Source organism: Natrix helvetica (genome assembly GCF_964273705.1).
Source record: "Natrix helvetica genome assembly, chromosome: 3".
In the NCBI taxonomy this organism is placed as follows: domain Eukaryota; kingdom Metazoa; phylum Chordata; class Lepidosauria; order Squamata; family Natricidae; genus Natrix; species Natrix helvetica.
The window spans coordinates 103,869,646-103,893,685 of record NC_138549.1 but is presented as its reverse complement, the minus strand read 5'-3'; the positions used below and the strand labels follow the sequence as shown (position 1 = coordinate 103,893,685).

The window sequence follows — 24,040 nt, the reverse complement described above, 5'->3', positions numbered from 1 at the left end:
AATTTTGTGGGTGGTCTGCACACTATTGAAAATCATATGGGTTAAATTATACAAGGGATTTTAGAAGAGGAGACTCATTTGGAAGGGTTTTCTGATAAAGCCTCCAATAAGTATTACTTACACCACCTCCCTAGATGCATACATTAACTCTTAACTAGATATAAATAAATGTCTAAACATTCTTAGTATTGTGATGAATTCTTAGGTGTCAGAGAAGATAGATGAGGCCCCATAGAGTACAGCGACAATGGTTAAAAGCTCAGGATTGAAAAAATTGAAAGAGTAAGTGAGCACTTTGGTTTTAATAATAACTAAGTCTTCTTAGGACTAATGAATCACAAGTACTAGAGCTTTATGAGTAAAGGTAATGTATACAAATTGATCATATTAAAACAACTGTGAGGGTGTATTGTAAGCAGACCTAATCCTCTATCAGCTTTTCCTCTTCTTGTGGGTCATTTGTCTTTGGACGCATTACCCTAAAAGCACAAGTTGTTGGTTCATCAGTTTAAAAAAATTCTGATAGTTTTTTTAAACAATTTCTGAAAACAAAAACAGTGAAGAAATACACCTGTTGGCTTCTGAAAAAATGATAGTTACATTTCATATCACTGGCAACCAAGGAAAATATTTGAGGTAAAACCTGTGATTTGTTTTCCAGCACATTGGGGTTATTTGCCAATAGGTACAATATTTCCATAAGGCTTTACTACTACTTTATTAATTCATACCATAAAAATCATATGGAATTTTAAGAAATATGGAATGCTTTTTAAAAAAATCTCAAACAGAGAATGCCTGCAGCATAGATGGGTCTCACATAATAGTAAAAAAGTCTAAAATCAATTTTTGCTACATAGAGCACACACATACACAAATCAATATTTTCTCTCCTCAAAGAGGGAAAAAATATTTTACTGTGGCAACTTTTTAAAATAGCAATTGCAGAGTATTCACTTTAAATAATCTTAGAAAATGGAAAAACTTATTTAGGAAGACCAACCTCATCTTTCAAAATAAAGAATAATATTACTGTGTTACTGTGAAAGTCCGAAATCTGGTGAATGTTGACATTCACCGGTGAATGTCGACATTCACATAGTCGCTTGGTGTATGTCCGAAATATATACCCTTATCCTCTCGACACCCTTTCCCTAATACCCTTATCCTGTCGACACCTCGGCTCCTCGCTTCCTTTTAAGCGTCTTCTATTCACGGACTTCTTCTTTTTTAAAACCTGCAATCCTGCGCGGTTAGAACGAGTAGTTTCCAGGACCGCGAATTGAAAAGCAAAAGTAAAGCGTTACGCTGACTCGTTATATATATGTCACCGTGAAAGACCGAAATTGGTATGTGTCGACATTCACCGGTGAATGTCGACATTCACCAATTTCGGTCTTTCATTCACCGGTGAATGTCGACATTCACCAATTTCGGTCTTTCACGGTGACATGTCCATTTAAATAATATCTTGTTTAGTTAAAATACCATTCGCATTTACATTGAAAACCGAGGGTTTGTTATCATTAGTTAGCCATTCATTTGTACAGCCAGTCCCTAGGTTAAGAACATCTGATTTAGGGACAACTAATACTTATGAACATGTTGCCATAAAACTTATCATATTAAAATTTTAAGTTAATGATTTGTAATAATGAATGCATGCATGAGTTTGTGTAATACTTATGAAAACGTTGCGCAGCTTCAATAGTTTTTTTTAGTTCAAGGAAACAGAATGACATCCACCATTTTAAGTAAGACCACATTGCCATTTATACTGGGTTGAATGTTTGCCTTTGTATTTGGCCCTCACAGCAGATCTTTAGTACAAAACCAGAAGCAACTTCTTTTCTTTACTTACAAGTAATAGAGTGATGAATTTGACTGACTCTTCACAACCACTGTTCTCACTAAACTATCTCTCTCACCTTGGAAGCAGTCTAGAGACTGGCTTGAAACAAACATGTCTCCCAATGTGTGAAGCATAGTGGCCTGAAAGGGCTAAGGACTGGAGGAGAGCTGCTATGCCAACAGCATCCTAAAATGGTCCATATAATAATGTATACTAGAGGTAACATTTTCCTCAAAAGTTAAGTTCCTTCACATCAAAGAATAATGTCATAACCTTACCAAAGATATTTTTTTTTAGAATAACTTGGATGTCTTGATAACAGTAGACTGTTCATAATGTTAAAACTTTGGGGAGTTCTGTAATAGAAAAATAACTGGACATGAACATTGGATATTATGGATCTAACGCTTTTTAGAGATAATCAGGAAGAAAAATAGATAAATCGTTTTTAGAAAATAGTCAAAAAAATATTTTTGTGGTTTCCCCAGGTGACTGAGATGGTAGGGTGAAAGATTTGAATTATCAGCCCGCTACTCCTACAAAGCCTCCTACCTTAATGTTTCATCTTGTTTTCTGGCTTGATATTTACTGTTCTCTTCACCTATTGATCTTTGTCAATATATGGCAAAGATAGGGCTTTATACCCCATGATTTCTTTTTGGATTTTTTTTTAAAATTAGAAAACAATGATGTAGCACCATCTCCTGAGACATATAGCCAGCAGAATCCTTCCCTTCCTTTGAGGGTGGGGGCGCTGGGAATAGACCATTCTTGCAAGCAAGCAATAAAATAAATTTTAAAAAATGAATGTAAAAAAAAATCCCTTTTTAGTTTTAATTGGTTATAGTACATGTGAAGCATTCGGTGGCCAGGCTGATGAAATATAGTGCAATTTAAATAGCAGGCCACAGCTTAAAAAGTTCTTCCATCAAAGTATAAAGGAAATGGAAGATTTTAGACAAACTGCAAGATGATGCTTGGTCCAATCATATTTTAGGACCAACATTGCATCAGAAGGCTCTAAATTGCATGCATCTCTGCAAAATATCATGGTATTAAAAACATTGTAAATAAATAAAAGCACCCAATTACTGATCTGGTATGTAGAATATAAGCACCAAACACAAAATATTAGACTTAAGCCCACGCAGTCAAAATAAAAATGAATTGCATGCAGCATTTTTAGCTGCATATTTTTTACCTATACTTTCAGAAAAAGACAGAAATAGATATCCCTCTGTTTTAAATTATCCCTGGATTTCCCCCTCCAGATCCACTCCAGTTGATTATTTCTGAAGTAGCTGGGAAGAAGTGAATAAGGCCGTCTCTCTTTCTCAGCTTCAGCTTCCGGCTTATCTCTTTAATTTTAAAAGACCAACACTTTTTCTACCTAGACAAAAGGTAGAATGTTGGGGGGTAATCTCCTTGATATGTGAACTCAACCTGGCCTCCTCAGCTTGAATGTTGATTGAAACTGAGAGCCTGCCTCTCAAGGAAGGTGGAGAGGGGCCTGGCCCACTAATTTCACTATGGTGGTTATATTGCAAAAAAACAACATTTGTATTATTCCCTAGGCATCTTGAGCAACTTCTGTGCAAAATGTTTTCATATTTTCATAAGGCCAGCCAGGAGATTGATATGCAATGTAGGTTGTTGAATTTGTGGTTAGGCAGATTGTTGACTCACTGCAATTCTTTTGTTAAAGGTTTTCTCTGTGTGTTTGCTCCTGATGCTGCTCTTCAGCCTGATGAATGAGAATAATACCCCATGAGCTTCAAATCTCTAGGCTTTTCTGTCCCAGCAGGAGAGAAGCTTTTATTTTTATGTAAAAACATTCTCACAAAGTTTTATTTTTGGTTTAGCATTACAGTTAAATAGACAAGTTAGATTGTACATTATTTAAGCTTAGGTTTTTTTTTTAAACAACCTAAGGAATTAGCCTGGCTTGTTTCAAGCAAATCTGTTTTACAGTTTGGACTGATGCAAAAAAGTTGAAATTTCAAATTCTTCCATCTGACTGGACCAAGGAAAAGAGTCCTGTCACATTAAAATGTGCTCTATGGTAATTTAATTTAGTTTATTACATTTGACTTCCAGACAATTTTGGGAAGCTTTAATCCAAGAATTCAAACACAAGCATATTGAAATAGTGAAAAAGTATTAATTATCCAATAATATAAACGATTACGTCCCTTTAAAAGTAAAGTAAAATTGTTGCAGCATTAGACATTTAAATTCAATATACCGCAGTCTTATAATCAGTTAAAGAGGAAAGGACCCTCTGATTCAGCAGGTCTTTTCTGATAAAATAACTATAATTATTACTATAAAAGCTCATTTGCATTATTTACATTGTAGTATTAATAGTAATAGTTGCATCACTTAGTTTAATTATTCTTATTTATATGTGTAAAAATTGTTTCTTTGCGTTGCTCTTGAGTTTTGGGGGGAAAGAAAATCAATATAAAGATAGTCCTTGACTTATAACCACAATTGAGGCCAAAATTTCTGTTGCTGAGACAGTTATTAAGTGTGTTTTTCCCCATTTTATGACCTTTCTTGCCACTGTTGTTAAGTGAATCACTACAGTTTTTAAGTTAGTAAAATGGTTAAATGAATCTGGCTTCCCAACTGACTTTGCTTGTGAAAGGTTGCAAAAGGCTATCACATGGACTGGGATACCGTCATAAATATGAGCCAGTTACCAAGTGTGTGAATTTTGATTATGTGACCATGGGATGCTGCAATGGTCATGTGAAAAATGATCACAAGTTACTTATTTTTACTGCTGTTATCACTTTGAACGGTCATTAAATGAACTGTTTGTCAGAGTTCCAAATATCATCCAAAATTAAATCAGAGTTGAAGGCAGAGCTTTCCTCAAAGTTCCAATCTATTAAGAGAGACATGTTGGTACATCTGTGGAAAACCCGAATCTGAAAGCTTCCTGGGTTTTCCACCCAGTTGAAAGTTCATGATCTTGCCCCCACACCCACAAGTCCATCACATGGTCCAATCTTCCACTGCCACGCTGGCAATTCCACCCATCCAGTTCCGGTGATGCTCAGAGGTGCAGAGACAAAAAATGACCTTGGGCTTCTAGAAAGGAATGTTTTATTTTGACAAAAACACATTCTACAATTCTACTCCTTAGTATTCCTCCTCCCAATTACCCCACTAATGAAACAGCATAGTAAAATAATAGAGAGTGTGGCAGGCCAAAGATCCTAAAAGGAATATGACTGCAGACCTGACGCTGTTGTTAAGTCACCTAACTGTGTAAAACTTTACAGTGATGTTCGGTTAGTTTGAGGTACACAATTTTATTTTCTTTAGTTTAATTTTATTGGTCATTTCCTATATACAAACATAAACCAATGATCTATGACAATGCAAGGCATGCTGAGAAAAAATGGATAGGAATGTATTACTTAATGCATATTACAGAAATAAATTTTAGGAATTTTATACATAACTTGTTTAAGCAAATGCCACTAATGAGTAAACAACTAACATCACCGAGGAAAATGCTAGCATTATAGAAACAGCTGATAGACAGTAGGCCAGGGGTGTCCAAACTTGGGAACTTTAAGGCTTGTGGACTTCAACTCCCAGAATTCCCCAACCAGCATGGCTGGCTGGGGAATTCTGGGAGTTGAAGTCCACAAGTCTTAAAGTTCCCAAGTTTGGACACCCCTGTAGTAGGCATTTCCATAGATCTCCTGGTTGTAATTCAATCTGTCATCAAATTGGGTGGTTTCTTCAACCTTCAAACTTCAGCAACTTTTAAGATGTATGGACTTCAATTCCCAGAATTCCTCAAATGTCTCGATAAACACTGATTTAGGGAATGAGGCTGCTTCTTTAATTCACCTAGGAATTAAGAGATAACATTAAAAGCTTCCTAGAGAAGTTATCAAATTGCTGGTATGTAGCAAATAAAACAGTTTGAATTACCGTACATACAATAGTGACTAAGTTTAGAATTTAGATTTAGAACCAGTACGCCATAGGAGACATGATAATCATGGCTTTGCATGTGTTGTATGTAGTTGTGAAAGAGTATGTTATATAGTATATAAAATTTATTCTAACTTTCAGAAGATTGCTTTTTGAAAAAAAAATGGCAAAACTTTTTTGAGGAATCCTATCAAGTGGTCATAAACAATTGTTGGGTTAATTTATGCTGATTATGTATTTTCTAACCCTTTTTTACTATTAAGCCATTCATGGGTACTGATTGCTTTGGGGACCAAACTTTCTACTATAGTAGCTGTGCCTGCTCTGTGAAACATTATTGTCACCTTTAAAGCCCTTCATGGGCCAGTACATTTGAATGACCTCTTACATCCACCTGACCCATCAGAGCGGGTAGGCAGGGAATGTTGCTTAAGGATGTACCATAAGCAACATTGAAGTGGGAACCAGAAAAAGGGCCTTCTCCATGGGGGCTCCATCTCTTTGGAACATCATCCTCGCAGAGATTAGACTGGCCCCTGATTGGACACTCTTTCACAAGATTCCAAAGACATGATTTTGCCATATGGGCCTGGAGAACCCAGAGTGGGATGGATCTCATCAAGTGGCTCCTTCGATTGCTTGTTTTCCCCAGGGGAGGGGAGAGTTATTGTTTTTATTCTTTTTATGTTGGATTTTTTATTGTTTGTCAGTTGTCCCCAACTCCCAGTCTGTGGACAGGCACTGGTCGGTGGCCTGCCAGAAACAAGTGAAGCATGCCAACCACAAAGCCCCATCCATGGGATGCAGGCAGTATGCAAAACCACACTCCCTCCAGTCTGTGGGAAAACCTCTCTCCAGGGAACCCGGTCCCCGGTACCCAAAAGGTTGGGGGCTCCAGGTTTATGTTGCTATCCTCCCCAACCAGTGCCATGCATTCTTTTCATGATTGTCTTGCTTGTTTTGAGCTAGTTGATATTTTAATCCTAATGTGTAAGCCACTTATGATAGAGACAACATTGAAGTTGACAAACTCTCAACTCTCAGAAACATTCAACTATGCGTGGCATTCTAGTTGAAAGAAATCCATAACTTAGAATAAACCTCTGGAGTATTAGTAAAAAATCATTCTATAATAGCAATTAAATATAATGCTATAAGTCATTTTATTTGAACTACGTTTTTGTTAAAAGGGTGCCCTTGGAGAGCCTTAATTGAGTGAGTCGTAGAATTTGATAGAAACAATTGAGGCAGGGCCCCTGCACTTATCACCGTAGGCCTAATTATTCACATAAGAAGGTAAATCATGATGAAATGGCCTGTTATTAATAGTTAGGGAAGACATTTATCAAATGCAGATATAATACACAAATAAATTACATATTTATATGTACAAATTGAGCTGTATTTTTAAATCATTTCCTTTTGTAAAATTTAGGTATATGGAGAAATAGAATGAGGATTAAAAAGTATCAACTAATTACCCAACACTAATTAAATAAATCTAGTCTTTTTTTTTCTGAAGCCAGAATGCTCTTAAAATAAGTTGCTGAACATTTGAACATTTTGCTTTGAGCTGTAAATTATTGTAAGATTATTCTTCATTCAGACCATAAACTATAGAGAGCTTAAGGATTCAGAATAAGAATTATGAAGAAAACTTCAAATGGACTGAGGGAAACCATATAATATTCAACACTCAGTTGGGTAATGGGATTAGTTAGTAACTGGGCAGAAAATTCTACATATACACATGTGTGTATGTGTGTGTAAGTACAGAATATATTCTTGTTTTAACAAGTTGCTTACAGATGCATTTTTGTGCAGAACAAGATGTGTAAAGAAAACTATTGAAAGAAAAAACACATCTACTGCAGAGCTACTGTTTTCATTGTGGTACAGTGGTAGTAGCCGTATCATCCATGCTGACTGTGCTTACCCAATTCAACCAATAGTAGCATTTGGAATAAATGACAGTGATTGTGTATCTGCACAATACCACCTGTCAACTATATTACAAAGCAAACCTACGTTCTTCCATGAGTGTGCTCTGTAGTGATTTAACATTTCCATCCTGAGCAGGCTAGCAGAGCAGAATTCTAAAATTTCTGGGTGTTAGGCTAATGGGGTGAGGATTCAGTAGATCAGACCTGGGCATTTTATGACCTGTAAGCTACATCTGGTCCGCGGACAGTCCCAGTACGGCCCATGGTATTGGTAGTGGGGGATGGGATATTGTCAGGGGGTGGGGCATCAGCATGGCATCAACATTGGAACATCGGGGGGGGGGGCAGATGCAGCAGCAGTGAGGGGTGTGGGACAGCAGAAGGAGCAGGGCAGCAGGTACACTGGGTGGGGCATAAGCCCTCTAATTTATCTTATTCCCAGTTTCTCATAAATTTCCCCTTGGGAAAATTAATTGCCCAGCCATGCAGTAGATTCTCATTTTGCAGTAGGTCCTTATCTTCCTGGACCTTTGTAGGTCTTTTTGAGGCTAGAATTTCTTGACTTTGGAAAGAACCAATAAAAGTCTGTTTTCTAGACGATCTGGATGAGTAAATTTTGAATTAGCATGGAAAATTCCAGCTTTTTATGACAAGTTTCTATGTTATAGATCAGATATATCTACCACCATTTTAAAAAGAGATCTGATTCCATTGTTAATGCTGCTTGAATATTATAGGGTTATTACCATTACTTTTTTTCTATCACATATAGCATATCAGCGAATGTGGAATGCACCGTATTCATATGCATATTCATTTAAGATTTTTCCAGATTATAAATTCATTACTTATATTTCAGTAGAATTAATTTATGAGTGATATCTTTTTGATTTTAATGAGAGATTGGTTTAAGTTCTATGCCAGAAAACACGGCTGAACTGAAAAATCTTAAGAGATCTTAAAAACATTCAGAAACAGAAAGTGAAACAATTTCAGTAAATCTTCTTGCAGTTGTTCCCATACTTGTTGGTTTATCTATAAGCTGTTAAATTTTATTGATTAAATATAAATATGAATGTAAATATATTTCAGAATCAATTGCTTTCTCTTGCAATTTGAGCATATTCTGCATTATGAATATAGAATATAACTGTTGCAACACAGTTTTGATTTTGTTCTTCTCTTTAAATTTTCCAGCTAGCCAAAAAAATTCGGGAAAAGTTTAACCGTTACTTGGATGTGGTAAATCGAAACAAGCATGTAGTAGAAGCTTCATACACTGCTCATTTGACATCTCCTCTCACAGCTATTCAGGACTGTTGCACCATTCCACCATCTATGATGGAGTAAGTATTCAAATATTTTCTATTGGAGGTGGAAAAAGGCTTTTGTTTGTTTTCCTAAAGTCATCAATATGGCTTCCAAGACTAAAAGAGAATTATAATTTGGGTCTCGCCAGTCACAGTCCAGCACCTTAATTACTATACCACAGTAGCCGCCAAGAAATAGAAATATCTATCTTTCTATCTGCCAGTCAATCAATCAATCAGTCAGTCACAAGCCCTAATATACATACAGTTGTTTAAGGAATAATGATTAGTGCTGGTTATTTTAAAATAATGGTAACCTGAATGTGGAAAAAACAGTTATAAAAGTTAATAAGTTGACTGATGAAAACTTGTCAGTCCACAAAAAAGCATCTATAAACAGGTAATGCAGGTAGTCCTTGGGTCACAGTGACAATTGGGATAGGATTTCTGTCCCCAAGGAATGCAGTCATAAAGGGTGGTGTCACATGACTCAATTGTTTAGCAACAGCAATCCTGGCAGTCAGGATTGCTCAGGATTGTGTGATTCTTAAACGAGAAGAAGCCAGAATCCTAGGCAAGGCATGTGGGCAGGTGCTATGGAGTGTGGGCAGGTTGCCAGACGCCGTGGGCAGATGATACAGAATGCAGGCAGGTGGGAATGTGCCAAGAAGTATGAGATCCTTTTTCCAATATGCTTTTTCTAGGAAAAAAAGTAGCATGAGCAAGTTATGGGAACAACTTTGCTTATGGGTAGCTGGCAGGAAAGCTCACCTATAGCAATCATGGCACTGTGCAATACTGCTGTAGGGGTACTGCAACAGCTGAAACTTTGAAGGCTAGACATAAGCACTACTACCTTCAGTTGTATGAAAAAAACTCACTAGATTCATAGTTTACATTAAAGGTTTTGCCCTACCCTGCTTAAGCACATTATTTAGTGCCAAAAGTGGCTTCCACATGTTTTAATATTATTAATAGGCATTGGGAGGAATTCTTATGGCAGTTATACATTTCATTAATTGCCAGTGTCTAAGTGGACATCTGCCAAAGCCCACAAGTGATTTTCCTATAAACAAACAGCTTTTATGCAGCCTTATAAAACATGCTTCTGTTTTACTGTATTAAGACTTTCAGAATTATAATGATAAACTGCAACAAATACAAAATTACTACAAATAATTATATTATTTGTATAGTTTAATAAACTTAAATTGGCTTATAATGGCAGTTTTGAGAAGATCAAAACTTCACCTGTCTCAACTTATTTTAAGCCATGCCAAAAATAGCAGAGCCTAATCTTAAAGGAACTATTATTCAGGGGCGTGTCTAGATACACTCACTGAAGACTTTGAAGTAACTGTACGTAAGTAAATACATTCGAATTGTGCACATCAGTAAAATATATTTGAATTGTGTACAGGGAATACATAACTTCGGGATAATCCTGTGGAGCCTGGGTTTCCCCCCCTAAGAAAATTGATAAAACTGTGCTGAATGCTTTATAGATATTTTATTTTTATTGGTCAGTGCATTTAGGAGGCACTGTTTTTTATTATCAAAACCCAGTGTTGACTCCTGGCAACTGCATGGCTAAGTTCATGCACATTTCTTGACAACATTTTCAGAAATGTTTTAGAATCGCTATCCTTACATCAGGAGTAGGTAACTATGCCCCCTTTATGGCCTTTGGACTTCAACTCCCAGAATTCCAGAACTGACTTCTAGGCCTAAGGCAGCACTAGAAATGATAGATTTTTTCACAGCACTTTTAGCCACTACTTTAGCCATCATGTTTAGTATAAATCTATTTAAAACTGTTAAATATCTTAAGATAATTATTGAGAACTTTAAAAATTGGTGGCATATTAAATCCTTAGTAACTCATACATTCAACTTACATGTGCCTAAATTTTGTTTTCTGTATTTTAATTAACGTTAGTAGTTTTTTTATTTAAAAAAGATTCATTTTACGGATTGCTTTTATTTATCTCACTTAATGAAAAAATTGCACTGGAGAAATATTTACCTCTATAACTTATTACTTGGCCACTCTGCCTTAAATACATTTACATGTCATATTTACATAGGTAAACCTATAGATCTATTTTTGAAGATCATTTACCATAATTCCTTTAGAAAGTGACCTGGCTCACTCTTATAAAATAGCTGCTTAAATATTTGCTATTGCAGCTTTCGCTTTATCGCAGCTCTTTCTTTTGTTTACCTGTCCTCTCCTGGGCTGTGAAATGGAGAGATAAGGAAATTCCTATACTGATCTTTCAAGTTGTTTGTGCAGTTACATTGTCAGGAATGCTAAAATGGTTTGGTTTTAGTACAGGATAATCCTAACAGTATGCAAAGATACTTACAAAGATTAGGAAAGTCTGGTGATCTTGTAAAGGAGGGTATATGTATATGTACTGTATGTATTTTAGCTTAAGAGAAAGAAGGACTAGGGGAGACATGATAGCAGTGTTCCAATATCTCAGGGGTTGCCACAAAGAAGAGGGAGTCAAACTATTCTCCAAGGCACCTGAGGGTAGAACAAGAAGCAATGGGTGGAAACTAATCAAGGAGAGAAGCAACTTAGAACTGAGGAGAAATTTCCTGACAGTTAGAACAATTAATCAGTGGAACAGCTTGCCTCCAGAAGTTGTGAATGCCCCAACACTGGAAGTCTTTAAGAAGATGTTGGATAGCTATTTGTCTGAAACGGTTTCCTGCCTAGGCACTGGGTTGGACTAGAAGACCTCCAAGGTCCCTTCCAACTCTACTATTGTATTGTATTGTATTGTATTGTATTGTGTGTGTGTGTGTGTGTGTGCATGAATGAATGAATGAATGAATGAATGAATGAATGAATGAATGATACAAATTAAATTATAGTAATTGGTAACTACTGAATATGTTTGGTGGTACTTATAGAAGTATGTAAAATTTAGGGAAGGACGTGATTGGCACTGCAGTGTTAGCATTACTTTCTTTCAGCTCTTCCTAATTACTAAATGAATTTGATAATACAACAGAATTCCTCATATCAGATGTTCTCATGCTGAATACAGTATCAGGATAAAGCTTCAGAACTGCATTTCTTTTATCTAGTGTTTAGATAGACGATGAGTTAGTCTGAGGAATCTTGGTTAACTGTACTTAGGTGCCTTCAAAGCAGGCTTCCATTATTAGCTTAGATTAAGACTCAGTTGGAACTTCTCAAAAATGCTGTTTGCTTTATATATTTTAGTTCTGCAGTATGCAAATAAAATATTGATTACAAGAACAGGGCTGGCCATTAATAAAACATATTAGTTTCAGCACTCTAAAGAAAACTGTGGTTTCTAAATGACCTTGTTCTGCAGCTGGTATTCGGGAACATGAGAATGAAGCGTATTCATGAGAAATTGACAGAAAATATGGCAAAATAACAGGGGATCTTAATATAGTAACCACATTTAGCTGATGACTAGCATTTTATATGCCCATTTCTCTTTCTTCATTTTATAAAACTGAAACTGCATACAAGTTGATTTATTTGTGAATAGTGAATAAAATCCAGTTGGCGCTTACACGGACACTATTTTGATGTAAGATTCAAAGCTTCTGCAAATTTATTTTATCTTCTCCATTTGCTGATCTTCTGCTTGTAAATCTTGTTGAAGGAGAATAAAAATGACTGCTGCCTGATGGGAATTAAATGTCTGAAGTTCAAAGCGCTTTGCACATCAGAGCAAACGTCAATCAAATGAACATCTTGCAAGCTAGGCAGGGAGCGAATTTCTCCATGGGGAAGAGATCAAAGGGGGAGTCACAGTTCTGTTTTCCCCCCTCGGGATGCAGTTTCGACCAGTTGTTCATTAAAGTGAATCCAGAAGGAAGAGTTTTCATATACTGTAGTATAGAGGAAGAAAAGTAGGAGAGAAGACAATTTGGGGTGGAGCTGGATGTTATTTCCTCTTGGAGCCAACATTAAGCATCATTTCAAATTGCACAAACTATTTACCATCAAAACCTCCTCTCCCATTGTTGAAAAAAGGTACATTTTGAATTTTTATTAATAACTTTCTGTGATAAATTTTATGAATTAACAGAGAATAACTCCTCTATGTCTAAATTCTACATTTAAATGCTGTAGATTAAGAAATTGATGGCATGTTGATGCAATAAATATACCATCATTATATAAACACTTTCTAGGGTTTATAAATAAAACGCCTTTCAGGACAAAAGATATACTTAATTATTCATCCTGGTTTTAGTCAGTTATTAACTCTGATAGCAGGTTTAGAATTTAGTAAAGGTGTTGGAAATAACAATATGATGTAGCAGTTTGAAGAATTACACTCTTGATTTCCTTTTAGTGAGGACAGTTTTGGGGATGCAAAAAAGTTCCTATTGGAATCATGCTAACTGTTAAGGGAACATTTAATCCTGAGAAGATTAATTTGATTTAACTCTAAGTAAACTTGAGTAGGCTGAGAAATGCATGGCTCATTCTCCATAGTGAGGGGAGGAGTATCCAGGATGGGTTGACCATCTTGATTGGACTGAGTCAGATAAGCTCTTTTAGCCACGCCTTGGTCACCAGGCTCCACACAGTTATCGACTCAGTCCATCAACGGACGGCTGGTTTCATCCTGAGTTCCTGAAGAAACTTAAAGGAAAAATTTTAAATTGCTGCAAAAGCGATCAAAATTGCCTCCATGCTGCCTGATCAATCACTAGAGGCTGAGGAAACCGCCGGGGGGTAGAAACCCCATGCAGCAACCGCTAAGGCAGCGTGTAGCCCAGGTCACAGAGTGAGACCCAGGGCACTAAGTGAGGAGTCTCACCAAAGACAGGCAAGCAAGCTCTGCAGAGGCCTCTGCAGCAAGGGTGTTGCCCAAGGAGGCTCTAAGGGCGCTAGAGCATTCCACCGCTCCCCTCAGGGGTTGAACAATGAACCACAGCATTTTATAACACCCCGGAGCGCCCGCGCTGGCAGCAATTGCCAGAGAACAAGGTGAGAGCCGGAGAGGCTCAGAAAGAGCTGGGGGAGACGAGTGAGAGCCCCCAGTGGCAGCAGAAACTGCGCAGCAGCCTGCAAAGGCACAAGCCGCTTTCATGTGCTCCAGCAAAAAGGAGCTTTTTGAATTTGGAGCCACGGGCCATTTTGAAACCATGTGGTCCAAGATGGCGGCCCCCAGCAGCTCAGAGGAGGCCGGCAGGAGCCAAGCACTAAGCCCTGCAGTCAGCAACCACCGGAGGCACTGAGGAGCCCTTAAAAAGGTTAGAAACCATCTCGGAGGCATCAGCCAAGGGTGGGGGAGGCAAGGCAAAGGCCAAAATGGAAGCATATCTCCACCAAGGGGGCTAAAGAGGCAGGCTGTGGATCCAAACCCCCCAAGCCATACTTCCAAGTATGAAAGGCAGAGGCACCAAGCCTTGGAGCGCATCAGTCACAAGGCCAGCAGCTGGAAGACAACCCCTCCCAGCTTGGAACCTGAGGAAAGATTACCAGGTTTCTCTTCACCTGGCAGGGCTGCAGAAGGGCATCCCTCCCTCCATGTGAGGATTCCCTTCGACACCTCAGGCTTTGACATCTTGTGTTCTGGCAACCTTGCTCTCACAATTTATGCAAGCCCTATTCAATCCTTTTCTGAGTGCCTGACTAGCCAGAGAAGCCCAGACAGGGCAATGAGGCTCAGATCGCTGCTGAGGCTTTCCCTTTAAAGAAGGTCTTCAATTTAAGGAAAAACTTTCCCTTTAAGGAAGAGAAAGGAAAGCAGCTGGAGGAGGGGGCAGCAAGGCTCTTAGCGAGCTGCTGTTAACAGCAGGAAGCCATAGGAGAGAGCACGGCAGCTCTTAGTAGCACAAGCCGCTTTTTCAAAGCCCTGACTGGTTGTTGTATTTGCCGCGCAGTGCCATTTGAAAAGAAGTTGGAGGAGAGTCCCCACTTGGCCCAAGATGGCAGCCTCCTGCAGCTCGGAGGACACAGGCAGGAATCAAGTCCTCGCTTCTAAAGCCGGCAGCCTCACTGGAGGGGCAGAAGAGCCTTCAATCAGGTTAGAGATTACCCATGAAGGTCCATCCAAGGGTGGGGGCGGCAAGGCAAAGAGCAAAATGAAGCACACCTCCTCCATGGCGGCTAAAGATGCAAGTTCTGGCTCCAAGCCTCCCAAACCTGCCTCTAAATATGAAAGGCAGAGGCATAAAGCAAGAAGGCTTCCCCTGGTCTGGAGTCTGATGCGATCACAGAGGAGGATCCCTCCCAGCAAGTGAGGATTCCCATTGATACCTCAGGCGTCTGCGGCTCTATCCAGGGATGGCAGTCACTCTCACTACAGGACATTCTCCTCAAGCCTCCCTTCTACCTCTGCAGGCATGGCGGTGGGGCAACCACCTGAGGCAGAACGGTGCAAAGATGAGGTTATTTTGAGCTCCCTTCGAGTAAAAGGGACATTGAAGTTGAATCCCAAACTCTGTTTGCAGTCTAACTGAAGTCCGCTGCTGGGATTTCCCCTACCCCCTCTTTGAGCAAAGAGGAACATCCTGTTTCAGTGAGAAAGGCTGATTATCTCTCCTGAGATGAAGGACTCTGTTGTGATTAAGAAAATATGTTAAAAAGGGGCCAAGAGTTGCATGAGAAATGCAGCGTCTACCACCTAGCTGATTCAATCTGCTCTGAAAAGAATGTTTTTGTTCTTCTCTGATGCACTGAGAGAGCAGATCCTGCAAAGTTAGAAAAGCATGTTTCCTCTCTCTCCTTGTTTGAAAGCAAGATCGACCTTGTTTCCATCTAATTGAGGTCCAGGGGAAGGGATCCAGGAATCTCATGATGAAGCAACCCCACCCCTTCCCAACCTATGTAATCCGATCTGCTGTTGTTAAGGCCAAACACATGTGGCCTAACAAAGAAAGAGAAACCTGATGCAGATTCCAAGCCTTACTCCTTAAATGGTTGTAAAAGCCTCGTGGAAAGAGCTCCATGGAAATGAAACTTGAATGAGAAAGAGGTCAACTAGCCCAGACCCAACCTCCCAAATCTTTTGAACTTTAATAATAAGTTGTCCTGACAACGAGGGGCAATAAAGACACCCCAACCATCCCAACATCAGTTTACCTTGTGCGTGCAAAGCCTTCGGGCAGCCAAAGGGCCAAAAGGCAGATGTAATTCAGCTGAAGAGATTGTTATGCTCTTGTGGATTGGTTACTATTGTTTGTGAATTATTTGGGAAGGGCTCAACCTCTATAGAAGGTACCAAACTAGTCAGGTCCAAGACGGGTTCCGAGTTCGGGTAAAGACCCTTAGGAATTCCAAAATTGGAGAGTCAGCTTGACAAATTTAACCAGCAGAAAAGCCTTGGCAACTAGAGCCGAGATGGCACAGGGGTTAGAGGGCAGTACTGCAGGCTACTTCAGCTGACTGCTAGCTGCAGTTTGGCAGTTCAAATCTCACTGGCTCAAGATTGACTCAGGCTTCCGCCTTTTAACAGCAAGGAAGGCGCCATTAGCAATCACTCCAAACAGTAGGTACCAGCAGCACCCACTAGTGGCTCCTCTACAAACTGCAATCCAGTATTTCAGGCCAACACTTGCAACGCCTAGTGGCTGACAAGTGATGTGCGCTTGCATCTACAAAGCATTGCATCGTACCCTAGTGGCTGACCAGTGAACTATGTCCGCGTCTACTGAGTTTTGCAACGCACTCTAGGGGCTGACACGTGAAATGCGCTTGCGTTTACAAAGTCTGGCAACACACTCTAGTGGCTGACACGTGAAATGCGCCTGCATCTCCAAAGCCCTGCAACGCACCCTAGTGGACGACAAGTGAATTGAACTCAAAGAATTCATAATACATTCAAGAAATTTTCTGAGCTAATCCTAGTCATAGAATCATAGCACCCTTCTATGGCAAAAGGGTCAGACAGGCTGGTCCCCATGCGTGAATCCACCACAAACTCAGAATTGGATGTCCAACTATGAGAAAACGCAGAAGCACCTCAGATAGCCTATGACTTTAGACAGCATTCGCTGAGGGCAGAACATATAGCAGGGGTGGACAACATAATAGCTGACTGGCTCAGCCGGACCGCGGTGGACAATTCAGAGTGGAAGCTGCAGCCAGCAATTTTCGAGGAGCTGGAAGAGCGCTTCGGGTGCCCAGAGGTTGATCTATTCGCCACCCCTCTCAATGCCCAGCTCCCGAGGTTTTACTCCAGGTACCGGACACGGGGGGCAGAGGGGGTAGACGCTCTCTGCGGCCCTTGGCCCCGGGGGCTCCTCTATGCCTATCCACCCTTACCCCTGATCTCCAGGATCATACAAAAAATCTTGCGGGAGGGGGCGGTGGTGGTACTGATTGCCCCACACTGGCCCCAAAGGCTTTGGTTTGCTGATCTCCAATGCCTCTCGGTGGACAGGCCCTGGAGGATCCCCCAGGAGAGAATCTCCCTCAGTCAGGGGTCGCTGGAACACCTGGACCCTCAGTGGCACCAGTTGACCGCTTGGCGCTTGAGTGGAGCATCCTGAGGGAAGATCACTTCTCCCCTAGGGTTATACAGACTATCCAGGCAGCTCAGAGACCCTCCACCGAGCGCATTTACGGCACTACAGGGCGGGCTTTTTCAACATGGTGCATCTCTAGGGGCTACGATCTGGTCCGGACCACTGTTGCACAAGTTCTGGACTTCCTTCAGGCTGGGCTGGACAGAGGGTTGGCTCCCAACACGATTAGGAGACAGGTCTCAGCCATTTCATCGGTACTCCTGTGTGGTAGATCTCAGACACTGACTCACCATCCGATGGTCAGGTGGTTCCTCAAGGGGGCCTCCAATCTTAAACCACCCACGGTGCACAGGTACCCTTCCTGGGACTTACACAAGGTGTTGGATGCTCTGACAGGCCCTAAGGTTGGACTCCTCCTTTATACCCAAGGTGTGTTCTTGCTTCCATCGTTCGCAGGAGCTGATATTGCCCAATTTCTGTCTGTACCCATCTCACCCATTAGAGAGGAAGTGACACACCTTGGACGTGAGGAGAGCTCTGAGGATTTACCTCAGAAGAACCAGGCCGAACAGGAAGTCGGAAGCCCTATTTGTTTCCTTCCAGCCAGGGTCCCTAGGGAACAAGATGACTTCCACCACGATAGGCAGGTGGTTAAGAATCTGCATTGCTTCTGCCTATCAGGCACGGGATCTGCAAACAGCGAGCTCTATCACAGCGCATTCTACACGAAGCATGGCCACTTCTGCGGCCTGGGCCATGCAGGCCTCACTATCTGAGATCTGTAGGGCAGCCACGGGATCTCCCCCCTCACCATTCGTGAGGAAGTACAAGTTGGACTCCTTTGCTTCTGCGGAAGCCTCATTTGGACGTAGGGTGTTGCAGGCTGTTCACAGGGCGGGGGACACGCCTCACCAGGAATAAGTTTGGGCATATATTCAAATGTGTAACCCTCCCTAGAGACGTGTAGAATAGAATAGAATAGAATAGAATAGAATAGAATAGAATAAATTTAATTTGTTAGCCGCTCCCTCTCCAAAAGGACTCGGGGCGGCGTACAATAAAAACCCATACAAATATACATATACATACAATACATATACACATACATATAAACACATACACGTGCATGTACATGGAGGAGGTAACAATCGTTAAAAGCATACAATAGTAATCATAGAATCAAAATTAACAATTAAAATACCCTCAGTTAAAATTACAAATTCAAAAAAGACTGTCAGGAGCAATGGGATAAAACTATGGTTGAGCCAGGCCAGCTAATTGGAAAAGGTGGGTCTTGAGCTTTACACGGAAGGAGCGGAGATCGGAGGTAATCCTGATGTCAAGGGGAGGTCATTCCACAGGGCTGGGCCCATCACAGAGAAGGCTCTGCTCCTAGGCGTCGCCCCCCGACACTGTTTAGTGGACGGCACCTGGAGAAGGCTTTGGTACGTCCCATCCAGGATACTCCTCCCCTCACTATGGAGATAGGGCGTTGGTACTTACCTCTATACGCCTCTTCTCATAGTGGGGGAGGAGTATCCAGCCCCTCCCTGATATGGGTATGTTGTGAAATTGTTATGTTGTTTGTTGAACTGTTCTGTTGAAGTAATAAAGGTTTGAAACTAAAATAAAGTCTAGAGTGGATGACACAGAGAGTTGGATAGAGCTCTTCACCGATAACTGGGTGGAGCCTGGTGACCAAGGTGTGGCTAAAAGAGCTTATCTGACTCAGTCCAATCAAGAGAGGACATGGTCAACCCATCCTGGATACTCCTCCCCCACTATGGGAAGAGGCATATCAGGTAAGTACTAACGTCCTTTTTATTCAGTCAGTTCTTACATGGATATAACCAAAATACACATTGGAATGTGCAAATAGTACATTAAGGGTTTATTATCTGTTAAGCGATATTGTAAAAGAAAATGTATTTATTAAATTTATATTACTTAGCATTTTACTTAGCATTTCCTTTCTTCTTTGCAATATCATTTGGAAGATGAATAAATGTATAAAAGAATGGAAATATTTCTGATTTTTTAGTCTGATCCGATAATGAATATAGTTCAGATCAGAGAAATTCTGATTTTGTGGCCAACATTTTTTATTTTGAAAACAAAAATTATCCTTCCATAATTTCATTCTGGTGATTCTGAATAGATAAATAATGGAAAATTAATCTTTCAATGTGCAGAACAACATTTGATTACCAAATTATTGAAGATTGGATTGTATGACATGTCCAAAACTCCAGTCTTATTCTACCATCTTACCATCCTGCTACCAGAGGTGGGTTCCTACCGGTTCCGCCTGATTCGGCCGAACCGGTAGTGGTATGCTGGCCTGGGTCGCAAAACTGACAGCAACCCAGACTGGACACCTCTCAGAACCAGTTCCCCAGTAGCCACCATTGCTGCCACCATCTTGTTTTTTAATTCTGTGCATGCACTGAACAATTTCCAATTGATGTCAGAACCGGCAATAATGCCAGCAAGAACCCACCCTGCCTGCCTCTAATATTGATTTGGGAAGAAATTAAGCAGTGGGATATGTCGTATTTTCTGGCTCTTATCAGAGAACACAGGCAATGTCAAACTCTAATTTAGTGCTCTTAAAATCTCATTAATTTATTGAACTTTCATATTTTATTCTGTTGACAGCATATTCTTTCTCCATTTCTCATATATTATATGTCTTTCTTGCTCTTCCAGACATTCATGCATATCATTTCTGCACATCCATTTTGGTATGTGCTTTTGTCATAACACCACATAAAACCACCACACTCTCCATTCATAACCACCAAAAGATATAAACCTGCTATTTTGGGGGGGAACGGGGGAATCTTTCACTCCAAATAAGATTTTAGGTTTGATTTGGATCGGGCAAAGCATGGATACTGGCTCTTTTTGGATCAGGGATGAAATAATAAAGCCACCCTTATTTTTCCAATTTGCTTGTTCTCCTATAGCTGCAACTTTCACTTGAAAGGCATTTCCCAACAGAGACTTGTAGATAAGGAGTCTAGGAGTCTTAGTAAATGCCAAAGGCTTAAAAGTCTTGTACCTCTCATACTATGACCTAAATCTGGATTTGATGCCTTGGTTGCAACTTACTACACATCTCTGCTAGTTTAGTTTTGTTTAAAAAAAAAAAAACACCTTCCTCTGAAGAAGAAAATTTGGGTCAAAGTTAAGAAGCCCATACAGCTGGAATATCCCCATCTTTCTGCAGAACAATTATACCACTTAAATGAAAGTGGTGAATTGTAGAATTTGCTACAACTCAAAAGCATTTCTTCCTTCAAATGTGGCTGATTTGGTGCTGTCTGCCATTTATTTGATATCTCTCTCTAAGATGCATCTGTGTTTGTAAATCAAGTTGATCAGTCTTCTCGATATTTAAGGCTGTTGGCGGTGATGGAAAAAAACCCCTGTCTGTCCCTATAAAAATTTGAAACAAGTATACATGCTTATTTGTCTTAATTTATTTTTCTCTTGGGCTCATTTCAGGTTTGATGGCAATTTTAACACTAACGTGTCTAGAACCATTAGCTGTGATAGATTGTCCACCACCGTGAATAACAGAGCATTCAATCCTGGGCGTGATTTAAATTCCGGTATGTAAAAGCATCTGTTTTGCAGAAGTTGCTGTATTTTACTGCCAAACCTTCAGACCAAGTGCCATAGTAACCCAGTTTTACCCCGCTATGAACCTGCTACATTATTTTTCACTTAAGATATAATGATAGAAAGTAGATTTTCTACAGTAATGGTTTTAGTTATAGATTTATTTCAACATTCTATGTAAGAACTGTTGATGATTGTAGCGAATTCTTTCCCCCCTCTGTTCCATCTTCTCTGACTGCTCTGCCATCAGTTATGTTAATTCCCAATAGCAAGAGTCCAAAATGCTTATGATCTCAGAAAATTCTATGTAATGTGCAGTTCTTCTACAGTCACCACCTTTAATTGTGATGTTTGAAGATGCCTTGAATCTTTTTTTTAAACTTCTTTGATGCACCTTGGAGTTTCTGTCATGAGAACAGATCATTTGTTTGCTACTTTTTAAAAGAGGAAGGGAGGTCTTTCTGTCTAAGGCTGTAAGACTTTCACAAGGGATTCAACTTTTGGTCAATGTAGTTTTTTACTTTTTGGCATTGCTTTCGAATGTAAATAATGGGTTTTAATGTATTGTGAAGAGGGAGCACTCTTTTTCATCTAATACTCTAGATGATAGTTGTAGCATGTTGCAACTTTCTTTTCATTTAAAAATTTTCTTTTTCATAAATGAAAATAAAGCAGAAGATGGGGTAAGAGCTGCTCAGATCAAAGCTGAAGCTAAGATGTATCAGGTTTGAGGGATACTCCTTTTACTGCAAGTGATAAGGATGTTTATTCCTTATTTAGGGTTTTTTTAAAAAGATATTCTTGTGAAGATAGGCCCATTAGCAAATCAAATGGTGTTTCAATCTTGCTCTCTTTCCTTTTCTGCTTCCTGCTTCCTGGACTATCCTTACTTCTTTCTTCAATGAAGGGAAATTAAGGTACCCTACAGCAGACTCTTTGATATGGAAACATCAAACTGCAGTAAAGTCATGGCCTGGCTTTAAAGTGCTTTGTTATCCTTTATTAGCTTCAGAAGTGGTTATATCAACAGTAATGACTGACTGAACATGAGAAGGGGTGGAGTTGATTATTGAAAATGGTTTGCTGGTATATACCTCTCTGTCAGTTCCATTGTTTTTTCATGATTCAATATTAATATTTCCATTTCTGCTTCCATCTGTGGTGGCCTGGTGTAAATTGTCAATGTCTAGCATCACCAAACTTTACAAATCACTGCTGACTATCTGCATGTGAATGGATAAGAGAGAGGGGGGGGGGGAGAAAGGAGAGTCAGAGACAGACTGAGATTCTTGCTTCCATCTTTGCATTCTGTTCTTATTGGGTTAACATGAGTCTTTTTGAAACATTCCCAAAATAGATGTGCTTAACCACTGATTAAGCCCTACCCACCAGGGATATCCCTCAAGTAACACTTGAATAAAGAAAGTTCAAAAAGGTTTGCAACATCTGCATGCAAATAAAATCCCAAATGAGTCAGAGTTAAGTATATCCATTTTGCTCTAAGTCCCCAACCCCCAATACCTACTTCCAAAGCCTATAATATCTCATTGTAGAAGTTCCATGATGTAAAACATTTGCCAGGGCATCAACTTTTTTACATTCCTGGTTTTGGCAATTGCACCTTAGTTTGTTTCAATGAAGCTTCAAAGAAAGCATTATGCTTCTAGGAACCTGTTTTTAATGATCAGGGAGAAAAGGTGTAAGAACACATCTTTTTTGTTGTTCATGTTTGGAATTTATTCTTTTCTGTATGTTTTGCCTTTGAGAAGGCAAGAAAGTAACCCCCCCCCCCCAAATTAAGATAAAAGATTAATACATGAAATCAGTAGGGAAACTATCTGTTTGTTGAATAATGTGGTCACTTTTCAAAAGATAGATTGTCTCTGAAAGTTAAACAGTCTTAGAAAGTTAATTGCTTGCTTTCTTCTTTATCTTTGGAAAATTGTGAGCCTTTCCCCCTCTTTCCTTCAGCTAGTTTAGTTCATTTGCCTCCCCTTGGGGAAAACTACCAATTTTGCTATAAAGCTGTGCTGATTTTTCTATGATCACAGTGTACAATCTTTTGTGAGATAAGCAGGGACTGAAAAAAATATGCTTTCTTCCTCCCTTCAGGTGCATTTATTTTAGCTCCCATCTCCTCAAACTGCAAGAATTCCCCACAGAGATGTCTCACTTTCTTTCTTGATGAAAACCCTAAGAGATGTGATTTAGGACTCTATTTTTCTTCATTCCACCTTCTTTAATCTTTAAAATGCAATCTTGCACTTTAATATCTTCCAATATCTACAACAAAACTAGTTTTGGGTTAGAGGTAGGGTTAGGGTTCCATACTCCCCAGAGGCAGACAAAGGTGTTGCAAGCTAACTGTGTTTGCAAGTTGTAACTGTGTTGCATTTTACTTCAAGAATCACTTACTGTGATGTCTGATGAAACTCTGCTGTGATTTTCAGGGTATTTTTTTTAATGCCAGATGATGTGAGAGTCTTGTAATAATTAATAAGCCAGAGGTTAAGCAAAGCAGATTTTCTGTTTCTAGTGTTGGATGTCGTATACCAATATAGCATAGTAATATATATATTTTGCATGCAAAGCTAAAAATTATGCCAATGGATTTACCTGTATCTGTGCTATAAACTTGCTATGACAAGTTAAAGAGTTTACAAAAATCCTGTGGAAATGATTTGTGTGGAAATAGTTTTATGTCTAATATTAGACGTTCCTCATAATTGTTTTTCATCTTTTGCTTATTTTGTTTCTCCTTACTTCATTGTGCATAAATGTTTGTTGTTTTGTACATGTACAGTATATACTGAATTATATATTTAATTGATACTCTGGTGAAAAACAGTGCCTACCAATTTGGATTT

General features: G+C 39.6%; 1 protein-coding gene across 5 annotated transcripts in view; it reads left to right on the top strand.

The window, feature by feature from the left end:
* CACHD1 (cache domain containing 1) overlaps window positions 1-24,040 on the top strand; it is a 150,337-nt gene that overhangs the window by 60,301 nt on the left and 65,996 nt on the right. For all 5 annotated transcript variants that reach the window (XM_081947218.1, XM_081947219.1, XM_081947222.1 and 2 more), the window contains exons 3-4: window positions 8,953-9,101; window positions 21,057-21,163. In XM_081947218.1, coding sequence (XP_081803344.1) covers window positions 8,953-9,101; window positions 21,057-21,163 — 256 coding nt within the window. The remainder of the gene's footprint in view (window positions 1-8,952; window positions 9,102-21,056; window positions 21,164-24,040) is intronic.